General features: G+C 46.8%; 1 protein-coding gene across 1 annotated transcript in view; it reads left to right on the top strand.

The window, feature by feature from the left end:
- CETP (cholesteryl ester transfer protein) overlaps positions 1-15,480 on the top strand; it is a 112,501-nt gene that overhangs the window by 15,383 nt on the left and 81,638 nt on the right. The window contains exons 3-4 of the mRNA XM_069215803.1: positions 12,458-12,589; positions 14,149-14,219. Of these exons, the coding sequence (XP_069071904.1) occupies positions 12,458-12,589; positions 14,149-14,219 (203 nt within the window). The remainder of the gene's footprint in view (positions 1-12,457; positions 12,590-14,148; positions 14,220-15,480) is intronic.

The raw sequence follows: 15,480 nt of genomic DNA, 5'->3' as shown, positions 1-15,480 counted from the left end.
TGCTTCAGTTATACTAAGCATAGAGTTCACTGGAAGCGCCTCCAATTGAATGGTTCCTTTCTAGGTCAATTTCATGCCTATCATATCACTTTTCATTGATCATCAGTTTATACATATCCACTATCCAGTCCTCTGCAGTGGGTTTGTCCAGGCTCCAAGAAGTGTCATTTTAGCCCCAATTTGAAAACGTATCCTGTGACCGAGAAAAGATAATGGAAAAGATTGACAATGAAGAACTGCAAAGATGCAACAGGAAAGATCAAAAACATGATCAGAAAAGCAATCTCATAAGAGAATTCCTCAAGTAACTGGATTGGAATTGCATGTTGAATGTTGTGTTCACCACAATATTTTCTGTTTATCATATTATTTGACTTACGTGTAATTAGTCTTAAGTTTCTGTGAAGCAATAGTCAACACTGCCTCACTCTCTATTGGCAATACACACATGGGTTTCTTAAAGCCATTTTGAATAAAGGACTTCTTTGTATATGTAAATATTCCTGAAGTGTAAGTCTGTATAGACTTAGGCCCTCATTATAACTTTGTCGGTCTTTCCCGAAGTCTGCCGTGATGACGACTGCCAAGCGACAGCCACGGAGGCAGCAATCCGCCCGCCGTATTATGACCCACAGAGACAAAACTGCCACAAAGAATCCAGAAGTACAACACCACCTGAGCCAACGAAGGTGGGAGATAGTCAGCACACCACCCACACTGCCACGCCTACAAGAAACCGGCCTCCTAATTACGACCCTCAAATCACCACAGCGGTCCCTCAATGGCGGCAACCCATTGGCGGTGAGGACCACTGCGGTCAATTTGAACACTCCAGAACAACAGAAGCGAACATTGGCCAAATTGAAAAACCCACACCTGATACATATATACACACAGTACACACCCACCAACAGCACTATAAAACACCCCCCAACACAACCGACAATTCTTTTCAAAAGCCAAAAATCTGCAACACGCTGTCAGCCCACATATCGCCAGAACTGCACACACAAACCTCAGCCACCTATACACCCTACACGCATCACACACCACACATCATACCACTACACCAACCACACACAATACCATTGCACTCAATCAGTATGTCACAGCATCCCACATACTCACACACCCTTCACCCCATCAAACAATACATCCTCTGTACAGTACACACACTACACCCACTACATAATCAGCATGTCCCCACTGAGGATTTGCAGGTCATGGTAATGAAATAGTTAGGGTAGAGCCACCTCTGTTTGGTGCACAGGTCCAGCAGATCTCCATTGCCAGGAAGATGTGGCTATGGCTGATAATCGTGGATGAGGTGAACTTAGTTGGAACATATCAACGCACAGGGGATGACATAAGGAAGAGGTGGAATGACCTACGGGGAAGATGCGTGCAATGGCATCCAGGCACCACATTGCCGTAATGAAGACTGGCGGTGGACCACTAGCACCTCCCCCAACATGGGAGGAGAAGGTGTTGGCTCTCCTGCATCCTGAGGGCCTAACTGGAATTACTGGAGTGCTGGACACGGGTAAGTCACTATTATTTCCCTACCACCTCGTACATCTGCATGGCATCTCTCTCCATCACCCTATCTCCATTCAACCCACTCCCTCCTAAACCTAGAACCACCCCCATAACCACCCTCAACAATTGTCCGCTGCATGCCCGACCCACTTAAATCACACCTCTTCAAGGTCATCAGTCACACACCCGAGTAATGTATGGTCAGCATGAAGCACTACCAATTCCACCATACACAAACCAACGGTGTAAAAACCCTCCCCATCCCATAGGGAAACCCATAGATGCTGAATATGTATCTGAGAATGAAATTAACAAATATCATACATGTTCACAGGTACTCCGGCCAATGTCAGCTGCCAGCATGTGCCACTTCAACCCAGTTCTCCACCAGAAGAAGGCCCTAGTGATGACAACAACTCTGGATCTGGAAGATCTCCCTGGCCCATCTACAATCACTGGTCAGTCAGACACCACAAGCAAAACACCCAGTCCACCCCAGAGCACCTCACATCGGACTCCACTACCAGAGCAGCCACCTAATGTCCCCAAACCTCTTTGCCCAAGACACGTCAATCAACAATGTGCCCACCTGTACATGGACCCGAGTCAACACCTCACAGGCAAGACGTAGAAGGGCCTGGTGTCAGTGGGCAAACAGTTCAGGGGACACATGCACAGGGGGCCCGGGCCAGAGGGAGAATATTTGTGTGCCAAGGGGTGGGCCAACCCAGGGAACCGACTGCCCAGGAAGCACTGTCACATGTCCTGGGAGCATACCAGAAATCCCAGGACAGGATGGGCCAGGTACTTACCATCTTGCAGGAGAACCAGAGGCTGCAGGGGCAACACCACCAGGAGGTCATGCAGCAGTTGCAGGCCTACAACGCCACCATGGCCTCCATTGCAGGGGTGCTCAGTGATATGGCTACCATCATGTGTGAATACACAACACACTAGTGGAGCCCTTCTACTAGCCAGTGTACTGGCCAGCCCTCCACATCTGCTGCTGCTAGTAGACAGGAGGAACTGCCACAGGACTCACAAACCACCAGCACCCCTCCCTCTGCAGCTGAAGAACCACCCCGCAAACGTTCCCTGCAAGCCAGACATCCACCAGAGGCTCTAGCCAAGACCATAAACACTACCAGGGTGTGAGCCTCACCAACCTGTTTCCCTTGTGTGCCAATGAGACACCTTGTACACTTTGGACTGCCACTGCTCCTTTGTCCCTTGGCTCCATGGATACTGGACCTGTGCTATAAATTAACTGGGCCACTACACTGCAGATTTCGTCCACCATCACCCCAATCTATTGCACTATCCCTTTGTATTTGTAATCACAATAAACACACTTAAACACAACTGAAGTGTTTGTGCTTTTATATAATCAATATGCAATGTCTTGACCCTTGTAAGCCTGTGCAAATGTAAAGTAAAGTGTGAATCCATCCAATACACAGACAGCTTGGGGTACACATTACCAGTGTAAGTGCTTGCCACAAGTCACCGTCCAGCAAACAGTGTGAAAGCAGCCCGTAGACATTCCGTGATTTCAATGTAGTGACCACACCAATATCTGTAAAAAGGAAAAACATTTGTCACATACAAATGAGCAGTAAAGGAAGGGAAAGCAACATGAGCCTCCGAAACAAAATGGTCAACAAATGCAAAGTACTGTATGGAATGAGGACACAATTTGACATGGGCATGTATCTGAAACTGCTAAACAGCTGCCACAGTGCAACTGCTGAATCAACTTTTTCCTAATCATCATACCACTGGCACGACTTACTACAGATGGTACAGTGTCAGGGAACAGATTACACACATTTGAGCTTGGTACATCATAGCTGCCACACAGCTCTTCATTGACATGGTGGAATGGACAGAACTACAGTCTTACCTGACTGTCATTGGAAGTACTGGTGTATCAGATGTGTCCTGTTGTCTACATCCTCTTCCTTCTCCCCATCTACATCACTGTCTTCGGTTTCCTCTGCTGCCACAGGTTCATTGTCTCCCCTTCCCCCTACAGGAATGGCACATGCTGTCTGAGGGCCAAATTGTGAAGCATGAAGCAGGCCACTACTAACTGGCAGACTTCTCCAGGGGAGAAGGGATCCACCTGAAATATGGAGGCACCTGAACCTGGCTTTCAGTAGCCCAAAAGTTATTTTGATGACTCTTCTGGTCCATCCATGTGCCTCATTGTATTGAATATTTGCCCCTGTCCTCGGATTCCTCACTGGTGTCAACAACCAGGATAAGTTTGGGTAGGCGGAGTCACCTGGAAATAGTGAGAAACTCACATTACATGTGTACAATAGCACAGGGGACAACTCCAGGTAATATACTGTGACATACATTGAGTGAAACATCATGCTCACCAACAAGCCAGACTCTCTCTGTAGTTGTGCCATCATCTTTGGGACACTGCTGTTCTTCATAACGTAGGCATCATGTACAGATCATGGAAACTTGGCAGTAACGTAGGAAATATATTGATCAGCAAGGCACACCATCTGCGCATTTATACAACTGTAACTCTTTCTATTTCGGAACACCTGCTCATTTATCCTGGGACGGACAAAAGCAATATGGGTCTCGTCAATGGCCCCAATTACATGTGGAATGTGTCCTATTGAATAGAAAGCAGCCTTAACAGTGGGCAAATCATCACTTTGGGAGAATGTAATATAGCTGCTCATGCGTTTCATCAAAGCTGTCAAAACTCTACTCATCACATTAGAAAAGGGTGGCTGTGGCATACCTGCAGCCAAGCCCACTGTCACTTGAAATGATCCACTGGCCAGGAAGTGGAGCACTGACAGCACCTGTACTGTAAAAGGAATAGCAGTAGGACTACAAAGAGCAAGAGTTATATCTAGCTCCAATTATTGACACAGTTCAGTGATTATGGCCCTGTCCAGATGATAGGTGAGTAGCATATGGCATTCTTCCATTGTAGCCAAGTCAACTAGGGGTCTGTACACGGGTGCATGCCTCCACCGCCACCATGGTTGATATCTATACACACAAAACATCACAAGTGTGTGAAAGCAGGAAGGATAGTAGGAACATACAACATCACAGTAAATTGAGCGGTCTCATACATTTCTGCCAACCTATGATTGGGATCTGCTCTGGTGAACTCTATATGCAAATAGACGTCTGAAACCATGCATTCTCAATAAACTGTCATACTGCTACACAGATGTTGTCGCTGTTGTGAGACGTGATAACTACCATCACATTTTACATGTTTTGTCAACTACTCTTCTGCAAGCAGTGCACTGGTATGAGCTTTCTTTGAAGAGCCAGATTTTCCCAGCAAATGTACAATGTTGACATGTAGGAATTGCCTTGGTGTCTACCATCAGTACCTATGACGTACATTTTTTTGACTAACATGATTACAATCCTCAGGAAATGGCAGCCGCCTGACCTGCATGGAAAGTACAGGTGGAAGTGACCTCACTCCGTAGACGTTTGACGTCATGGTGGAGGGCGGTCTGAAACGCCGTGCAACCCCTCATTGGTTAACATTGAAGTCTATGGAGCACAGGGGCCAATGATGACCACCACCGGCAATGACGGTGATTACCTGTGCGGGCGTGACTGCCATTTTCAGGAGCCCACGTCACTTGACTCCTGACTTCACCCTATCAAGAACTCCACTGCGTGAGCTGCTGTGTCCTGTGTCTGGAACCCACAATGGTCCGTGCTACAGGGGATAGGGCCTCAGCCTTCACATCCAAAGAACTGGAGAAGCTTGTGGATGGGGTCCTACCGCTGTATGGAAAATTGTATGGGCCTCCAGATCAACAGGTGAGCACCTTTTAGGTAATTTGGATGTGTAATGGCTGAATGTTAATGGATGTGTGTGCATGCAGTGTGTCCTCTAGGGAGTGTTGTTTGCTGCAAGCATTATGAACACAGAGGTACGAGTGATGTGTAAAATGATTGTGGGATCAATGTAGCACGTAGTCCATTGCTGTAACTGTATGTAGTGTGTAGTTAATGGTGTCCTTATGTCTGTGTTTCCTATGCAGGTCAGCACCCATCAGAAGAAAGGGTTATGGCGTGCCATCGCCAAGGACGTGCGGACCATGGGGGTCCATAGCCGGCAGAGCACCTACTGCAGAAAGAGGTGGGATGACCTGAGATGCTGGGCCCGGAAGACCGCAGAGGCCCAGCTGGGGAAGTCCTCCCAACAAAGGAGGGGTGCCAGTCGGTCCCTGACCCCCCTAATGGCCCGCATACTGGCAATGGCCAACCCAGAGATGGATGGGCGCTTGAGGGCAGCACAGCAGCCACAAGGGAGTGAGTACTCACTGTGTACATTTGTTTCCTAATGTCTACCATGGTCTTTGCATGGCAAGGTAATAGTCAGTGTATGCCTCAGTATGCCCTTGTAGGTATTTTACTATAGGTCTGCATTGCTATAGTGAGTGTCATGTACAATTAGTTTCAGTCTGGGATTTCTGCTTCGGTAAGGGCCTACATCCTGACTCACCACTGTTGGAGTGATGCTCTGTTGTCCACTGCCTATGTGTTGTGACCTGGCAATTGCAAGTTATGCAGACACTATAATGGAGTAAATGTAGCTGTGCCTTTGTCAACAGGCAGACATGGATTAGTGAGTCACAGAAGGTGTGCAGATGGTAATTTCTTCTGAATTCTTTACAGCTGTTCATCCCAGGCAATGGTGTGGTATTGTGGCTGTCACTGCATGGTGTTATTTATCAGGGAGCTATTGTGATGTGTATGTCATATGTGCTGTTATTGCTGTCATTGACCCTGTGCTCCCTTTCTTTCTCCACCACCCTCCCTCCTTTTCTTTTCCTGTCCTCATCTGGCGAAGGCACCTCAGCCCCTGCTCAGGTCAGCCCTGCTGCCCTCACTGAGGAGGATATTGACCTCCTGAGACCAATTTCTGTAGTGCAGTCAACCATAGTAAATGCCGTCCAAGGGCTGGCATCCCAGATCAGCAGCGCACTGCCTACCTGGAGGGCATTCACATTGGCTTGGCCGCCCTACAGAGATCGTTTCAGGCTCTGGCATCCTCTTTGATGGCAGCTAGTGTTACTAGTTCTTCCGTCCCCCCTCCAACTACCTGTACCCAGTCCCAAATCCCTCACCCCCATCCCAAGCACACATTCAGACGAGCATGCATGCAAGACAACAGACATGACTTGCAAAGACAAGCACAAGCACCACAGATCACACCACAAGCATACACACAGCCAACACACAGAAGCACACACAACTGCCACTGCCTCCACTGTCTCCCACTCCACCTCCTCCATCACCGTCACATCAGCACTCACACCTGCAAGCACTGCACCCTCATTCCGAAATCCTGCCAACTGTTCAGCTTTGCCCACAGTCATCACAACAGCAGACATGCAGACTAGCACCCCATTCACCACATGTGCATTCACCACCTCTACCATCACAACCACATGCAGCACACCTACCTCACTTGCAGACACCACCCCAACATACATGCACATGACCTGTTTGTCCTCCCCCTCCCTCCCTTCCCACCCTCCTCCCAAAACACATAAACGCTCCCACTCAGACACTCAACACTCATCCACCTCACACATGCACACTTTGCATGCACCTTCAACTCCTGCCACCAAACCTACATGTCCTAAGACCACTCCCAAACCTCCTCCCACAGTCCGCCCCACTGTACCTAAGAAACTTTTCCTTGCCCGCCATGACCTCTTCCTTCCTCCTGACCCACCCCGTGTTGTCCTGAAACTAAATGTCCCGCTCCCTCAGTCCAGTCCCTCCAGCTCCCAGTCCTCCCATGCCCCCCCTAATGTTTCCAATGTCCCACTCCCGCTAAGAAGACTTCCACTCCGAGACACAAAGCAGCCAGACCCACCCCCTGCTCCAGACCGACTCCCCTGGCCCCCAAACATAGGAGAAGCAAGAGCACATCCCCTCCTACACTCAAGTCCAAGCACCCCCTTCCAAGTCAAAACCCCCGACACCCTGCCCCCTTAGGTGCCTGCCTCCAACATTGATGTCCCTGCCCAGTGGATTCACTTTTGTTGTCAGGAGTCAGATTGGGCCTCTCACATTGCCCTGTGTAGTGGCATGGACACTTTTAGACTGGCTAATGGACCTTTGTTTACCTGGTGTGTAATGTTGTGGACAATATGGCCGGCTGTATACAGTGGTTGCCCCACAGCCTGACTTTCTTTTCTTATGGTTTATATGGATGTTGTATTTTTCAGCGCATTGTTCTCCATGTGTGGTAGGTGTGTATGGTGTGTGCTGTGCATATGGGTGTGTCACTCTCCCCTTCCTCCCTTGTGTGCTAGGCGGCTGTACTCACTGTTGTCGTCTTTGTCTATGTTACTACTCCTGGACTCCCATTGCGTGGTAAAGCATCGGCAGGACTTCCAGTTAGGGTTCCATGGCAGCTGCGGACTCCTCTGTGTCCATGGAGGTGAGTGTTTCCTTTTATATTGGTCGGTTCCGCCAGGCTTTTCGTAGCCTTGGTCCCACCCCAGAAACCCTGGCGGTCTGCTATGTCGTAATATGGTGGGCGGTGAATGGTGCTCCTCTGGACTGAAGATGGCAACCGCACTGGCCGGTGGCCGGACTGTGCTGGCAGTTCAAGAGGTCCATTGGCTGTATATGGGAGGGATCACCGCCGTGGTCAAAATATGGCAGTCTTCACCGCCAGCCTGGCGGTGGTACTACTGCCATCACTGGCGTAACGGTCAGCTGACCGCCAAAATCATAATGAGGTCCTTAATGTTGATGCTGTTTACTGAGATATGCAGTCAAATCCTGTTTTATAGATTCATCTGTTCTAATTCTAGCTTGTCCAATACTAATCATTTTACATATTGTATTGGTAATCTTTGTCCTTTATTGCAAACCTGTGTTGCAAATTTGTGAATTCATTTCAAACACAATACCCACATATTTGTTTTATGATAAGTATTTTCTTAGTCATCACTATTTTCCAGAAAAATGTTTTCCAGTTTAGACAAATTAGTGGATAATCCCCTAAGGTTATGCCAGCCAGGACTTTATTTAATTTACCAAGTTTCTTTTAAAATTCTGCCCTGTCCATATTCATCGCAGAGACCTTAAAACCATTATCATTTAACTCATTTGTGGTATTTTATTCTAACTATTCCATTGACACACGCATTCAATGTGTATTTTCCATTACTACATTTATGTTTGATTCTCAGTGGTACTTGTCTCTAGATCTTTTCACTTGAATAGGAGTTCTCACTGATAGATTATTACATGCTTTTCCGTTAGTGCATTTAGATTTGTCCTTTTCGTTGATCCATTTTATATGTTTTTGCCACTGGTGTATTTTCCTGTGTTTTCCAATGGAATATTTTAAATTTGTTTTTCAGGTCACCAATTCTACACTGTGTTTTTCTATAGATGTTTTCCATGATTCAGTTCCTTTTCCTGTATTGCATAATACTATGCTTTGTTATGTTAGTGATATTTGTATGGTATGAGGATTTCTTCTGTTGCATTTGTGTATGTTTCAATTGGTGCAGTTCCATATGTGTTTTACATTGTTGTTTTTATATGTGCGTTTTACGATATCTGCTGGTGCTGTTCTATAATTTGTTTCCCACCGAAGCATATCTATATGTGTTTTCCACTGGTGGAATTCTACATGTGCTTTCAACTTGTTTTGTGGTACCCTTTACTTCGTAAGACTTAATTCCTGTATGCATTTTAGATTAGCACATATATTTTCCCTTTCCACTAGATCATTGCAAGTTTTGTTTTGCATCAGTGCATCACTTAGCTCCAGTGAACCAATAAAAATGAAGGTTAGTGATGTATCCAAATAAACTGCTCTTTGCGTTTAGCTGCAAGCACTTTTCACTGGGGTGCTCCCTGTTTCCATTTGCTCTGGGGTATTAATATGTTTAGTAAAATAAAATGAAAATAAGCACAGTAAGCAGGCTGCTATTCTATGGACTACGGAGTCACATTCAGTAACCCTTTGGTTGTACCTATGTGCCTCTCATCTCTTTATGGAAGGCCTCACACGCAATATATCCCTTAATTATATCTGTTTACTTCTTGCAGATATTTGCATACATTACTTTAAAGCATGTATCCAATTGAAGCACACATTGTACTTACTAGCATACTAGCTGTCCAATTACTCCTCATTGGTTAACTGACTGAAGGACTGAGGAGACAGACGGGGTCATTATGACCCAGGCGGTACTAAGACCGCCAGGACCACAGTGGTGTTCGGTAGTGCCATGGTAGAACCACCAGCACTGCCAGATTATGGCCCTCATTCTGACCTTGGCGGGCGGCGGAGGCCGCCCGCCAAAGTCCCGCCGTCAGGTTACCGTTCCGCGGTCGAAAGACCGCGGCGGTAATTCTGACTTTCCCGCTGGGCTGGCGGGCGGTCTCGTTCAGACCGCCAGCCAGCCCAGCGGGAAAGAGGCTTCCACGATGAAGCCGGCTCGGAATCGAGCCGGCGGAGTGGAAGCTGTGCGACGGGTGCAGTTGCACCCGTCGCGTATTTCACTGTCTGCGCAGCAGACAGTGAAATACATGTAGGGGCCCTCTTACGGGGGCCCCTGCAATGCCCATGCCAGTGGCATGGGCACTGCAGGGGCCCCCAGGGGCCCCGCGACCCCCCCTACCGCCATCCGGATCTCGGCGGTCCGACCGCCGGGATCTGGATGGCGGTAGGGGGGGTCAGAATCCCCGCGGCGGTGCAGCAAGCTGCGCCGCCGCGGAGGATTCAATGGGGCCGCGGTACACTGGCGGGACCCCGCCAGTGGTGCCGGTCCGACCGCGGCTTTACCGCCGCGGTCGGAATCCCCATTGAAGCACCGCCGGCTTGTCGGCGGTGCTCCCGCGGTCCTCCGCCCTGGCGGTCAAAGACCGCCAGGGTCAGAATGAGGGCCTATGAGTTTTCGTCAGACTGGTGATGCTGGCAGTCCTAATCTGCCAGAGCAGCGTTGCAAACAGCGCTGCCCAGGGGATTACGAGTCCCTTCTCCGCCAGCGATTACATTGTGGTAGCACAGGCATGTAAAGGCTGGTAGAGACGGGGTGCAGGGAGCCCCAGGGGGGCCACTGCACTGCCCATGCATTTGGCATGGGCAGTGCAGGGGTGCCGCTGGCCAGCCCTGTTGCGATGTTCAGTGTCTGCTTTGCAGACAGTGAACATCGCGATAGGTACTGGTGCACCCTAAGCACTACAGCATTGCCACTGGTTCTATTATGAGCCGGAGACAATACTGGAGGCCGTTTCCCACTGGGCCAGTGGGCAGAAACACTGTTTCTCCCCACAGACCCAGCGGGAAACTCTTAATGGGGCCTACGGGAAGGCAGATGCACTGGCGGCAACCTACCCATCGGGACTTCGGCAGACAGGCTTTTCCATCCACCAAAGTTATAATGATCCCCAAACTGTTATGTGAAGCAGAGAGCTTCATGGGCAATCGGCACTATTCGGAATGCATGTCTTCAGAACCAAAGTTCCCGCCACCCCTGCTGGTGGACTAGGGGGGTCGTTAAAATTGCCTTTCTAATATGAAGGAAAAGAGGGTCACAGCAAACTACTCATTTGTTTTGACAATCCACCAGTGGTGTGTGACCTTGGGCTATGTCCAAATGATTACTTGCCCTTTACCTGACAGCAGAATTGTATACTCTGGCACACAGCTGTTGACTGGTGAGAGTTACGGGATGTCACCCTTCCTGCCATGGTTGCTCCCGTCCTACTGCCCGCATGCTTGCATTCCCTTCCATCCCACACGTTCTACTTCCTCTCCCCACCTAATGTGCACTGCGCTCCTGGTCAATCCATAATGGCTGGGGTCACTCTCCTGGTCCCGCGGCTCCCTTCACCTACTTGAGATCGGCGCCTGCCAGACTCCCCTTTTCCAAGAGACACCTAAAGAAGAGGGGTGGGCTCCCTGTACAGCATAGTTGGAAAGTTTTCATGTTTACAGTTTTTATGGTTTCGACATATGGCCTCAACGGCCACCCCCCGGTACTTTATTGACATCACTACCAGCAAATACTAGATTTAGCTAAAGGCCTCGCTATCTCTGACACATGTACAACTGGCAGAATCGCGAACAGGCAGTTGCAAAACAGGATACGAGGAATTTGCCATACGGCTCCTAGAACGAATGTTTTGATTTTTAAATTGTGTGGAAATGTGGAGATGGCTTAGTAATGTTCCTTTTTATGGGCGAGCGCAAAGCGCTCCGTCCATAAAGTAATCTCTATTTGGGCTTCAAACCACGCCCAGGTCACGTCAGTCTCTTTCATTGGTTCCTGGGCTTGCTCTTTAAAATCTGCTTGCTTTCATTTGTGAAAGGCATGCATATGTCATACCTTTTCCAGAGTTTAGCCCGCCTACACAGGACTGGTAAACTACTAGAAACTTACGAGGCTCGATGTTTTGATCCTGGTTTCTGGACTACTTTATCTGTTAATTTTCCCCGCAGCGCGATCACTCTGGGGTTTACAATTTCAGCGCGATTGTGCTGTGTTTTTTTTTTGTAATTTGTGTGGCAAGAAAAGTTAGGTTAGGACTTTACAATGCAAATAGCTCCAACACGAGTAAATGCGAGCCCCGTTGCATAGAAAAAAATTGTTATACCTCCGTTCAAAGTGACATGTCCTTGTAATTGTGCTTAAATATAGAAATGGGAATAAATATATGTTTAAAGAAATGATTACTTGCCATTTTTACTAACATCGCCCAAATCAGTGGAAGCCTGCCTTGTGCCAAGTGCTGCGGGCTGCAGAGGTTAGTTTTCGTATAAAGCAATTTTTGTCTTCAGCCAAAATGTTTCACTCACTTCTGTGCACATTCTTGAGCCCAGAGTTCTGGTCGGATCTTTTCCTTCTCTTCTCTCCTACAGCATTCAGATCAATGACTTGACAATTGAAGATAGTAAAGTGGACTTGAAGGAAGATGATGCCATCGAAGTCATGGTACAAAATGTCAGTGCGTCATTCAAGGGTACCCTGGATTACGGCTACGGCACCTATTTGTAAGCATATCAAAGCTATAAATAATACATTCATAACTCAATACTTTTAATGTATATTAAGAACAGAAACATTATGGCAAGTTATAACAGCAGGGCAGCTGGATCATAATTTTAAATCGATAAGGTAAATATATTTAGGGCCTGGGTTAGGCCTTGGTGGACGAAAACCACTGCCACAGTGGCCGAGGAAAGTCTGGGGCATTTAACCATGACAACAATGGAGGGAGTGCTTTCTGTCCCCCCCCCCCCACCAATAGCATAGAGGCTTCAGGGGAAATATCTTGCAACTGCATTTTCTTTAGCCTTTGAGATATGATAGAATTGTGGCCAAACCGAATGTGGGTACTGGAAATGCACTCATAAAGTGGGGGTGCAGAAGAATTGTCCCTGACATACTGGGAGTTTTATGGTGTAATATGGGAGTAAATCTGCTCCTACCGGCCAATGAGTGGGAGTTACAGTGTGGGAAATCCTCAGAGAATTTGTAATTGAGTCATTCACTTCTGCCTAATAAATCCTAAACTGGATCACTCATCCTGAAGTACCTTTCTAATTTCTTAAGGAACTTTACTGAATAATTGGCAATTGGATGCCTCTAAATTATTGTTACTAAAGTGGGAACCTACCATATATCAGTAAGTTTATTTTATGAATGGGGAAATCAGGGTCCATTTCCTCTGGTTTAAGTTCCCACGTTTGTCGAACGAACTGGCATTTTGTACGGGAAGTACTCTAATTGGAACCTTCCTTTGTTTCACCAAGCAAGTTTTAATTTATGAAGTTGGACTGCAACAGCCAAAATAAAGAAAAGACTAATATGACATTGGTAAAAAGTTCTGGTTTTCTTTACATATCAGACATTCACTCAGTATAAAATTAAGGACTGATTTAGTCTGGCAGGCAGGGTACCTTGACTGTTACCCTGTCCACCAAGCCCTAGCCTGCCTAAAAGGGGCTGCTGACCATTAGTTTTCTATTGACCGAGCCCCATTGGCTTGGCCAATGGAAAACTTCATCCTGACGGCCCAACTAAATAGGGGCCTTCGGAGGAAAGACATTACACAGTCCCCCCACTTTTTGTATGGATGGGGTAAAATCAGTTTTTTCCTGTTCATCACCAAAGGAAAAATCTAGGGGTGTGGAACAGGTAAAAAAATAATAAACACCGCACCCTGAGAGAAAACTCCTAGAGTGCTGGGGGTCATTATTTTTTTGATTTTCTGAAACAACCCCTGTTTTGGGCGTTTTTTTCTGTAAAACAAGAAAGTGGTAAATATTTAGTGAACTACTGCCAAAACTGACGGTGTCTGTCCACCAAACGTTTTGTACATTGAAAGGAACCACGGTGACAGCAGTCCTTTTGGGTGGCGGTCACACTGTAATTTGATGGACGGTAGTCCGTCAGGATGACAGAGGTAATGTCCTCCCCCACCCTGACAGAGTACTGTCCTTCAAATCCTAAATCAGACCCTAAATTCCCATAATCTTAACATTGCGAGGTCATGTGTTTGTATATTTGAGTGTTCTGTGATTTAATACTTTGCAATGTTTGCTTACAGTGGGAAAATTGGACATTCCATTGATTTTGAAATTGAGTCAGCAATTGATCTCCAGATAAACACAAAACTGAGTAAGTCTGTGTAATGAAATTCACACTTTTTAGGAAAAGCATAAAATTACCACTTAAACTCGAAACTGTATTGTTACTTAGCTATTTGACAATAAATTGAATAATATGGCTCAATTTTCAAAAAAGACTTGCAATGGGGCATACCTTTGAATTTATTTATTCACAAAAGTTTCCAGATTATTCCTGTAAACCTGCTCCAGCTGCAGAGTTCCGGACATAGCCCTCTAAATATCTGTGGACTCCTCATGTGCCTATGTAGAGGCATTTTCATATGCACAATTATAAATAGTGCATACCTGTGCATGGGAAAGAGCCAAAGCAGTTGTACAATTGCACATTATTTATTTTTCTCAATGTGAAAAATGGCTTTCCATCTGCAGAAAACCCTATAAGCCACACCCCTACCTATTTCGGAGGTGCTCCTACTCCTGTACATCCCTAGAAAAGCATTTACTCCTTTGTTTTTCATAAGCTTTCAACAGCAACGAAGTGGTTGCACAGCCTCCGGTTTAACTACTGGCCAACTGGAAGCTGGCCATGAACCATTTCATCTGGGTTAATGGGGTTGGCCAAAAAGACATCATATATGCAAAGGACTTCATTCTCCCCCTCAGGGGATTCTGGTTGACTCAAAGACTTTACAATGCTTGTAGGTGGCCAGCATAAATGAACTGCTAGTGAACTTTAACAAACATTTCAGGAAAATGCCCCATACATTTTCACTGGGCAACATGTTTTCACGCAGGTACATGTGAGAGGTATTTGGTCCTCCTCTGACCACATGCCTGTCTATCCCATGAAGTGTATGCCTTATCTGCAAACACCACGTGACCCATGTCTGTTTAAGAAACAAAAAGTTGCAGTGTCTGCTGTCTTGTGTCACAAGGGACATGCAGGCCTCTATTGGTATTTGTGTTGCTAGTACAGCTCTGTGCTCATTGAAGGGACATCCTTGCAAAACTATACACCTGTTTGCCTTCTCAGCAGTGCTCTGGGGGCTTAGTCGTACCCACTGTTGGGATGGTGTTGGAAAATTGATTATTGGTAAGAGCAGGTAAGTACCTACACTTAGCAATAGGCCACTAACCTCCACTTAGGTCCAGTCAGGTCTCAGTAAATTAAACCTAGCTCAACCCTTGGTAGCTTGGCAACGAGCGACAAGGCTTCACTTAGGAGACAAAGCGTAAAGCATTCAAATATCACAAAACAGTAATCAAATAAAACACAGGAAACAGTTTAAAAATCCAAAATCAATTTATAA

This window comes from Pleurodeles waltl, chromosome 12 (genome assembly GCF_031143425.1).
Source record: "Pleurodeles waltl isolate 20211129_DDA chromosome 12, aPleWal1.hap1.20221129, whole genome shotgun sequence".
NCBI lineage: Eukaryota > Metazoa > Chordata > Amphibia > Caudata > Salamandridae > Pleurodeles > Pleurodeles waltl.
Note: the sequence above shows the minus strand (reverse complement) of the source record. Positions and strands in the feature narration are given on the sequence as shown.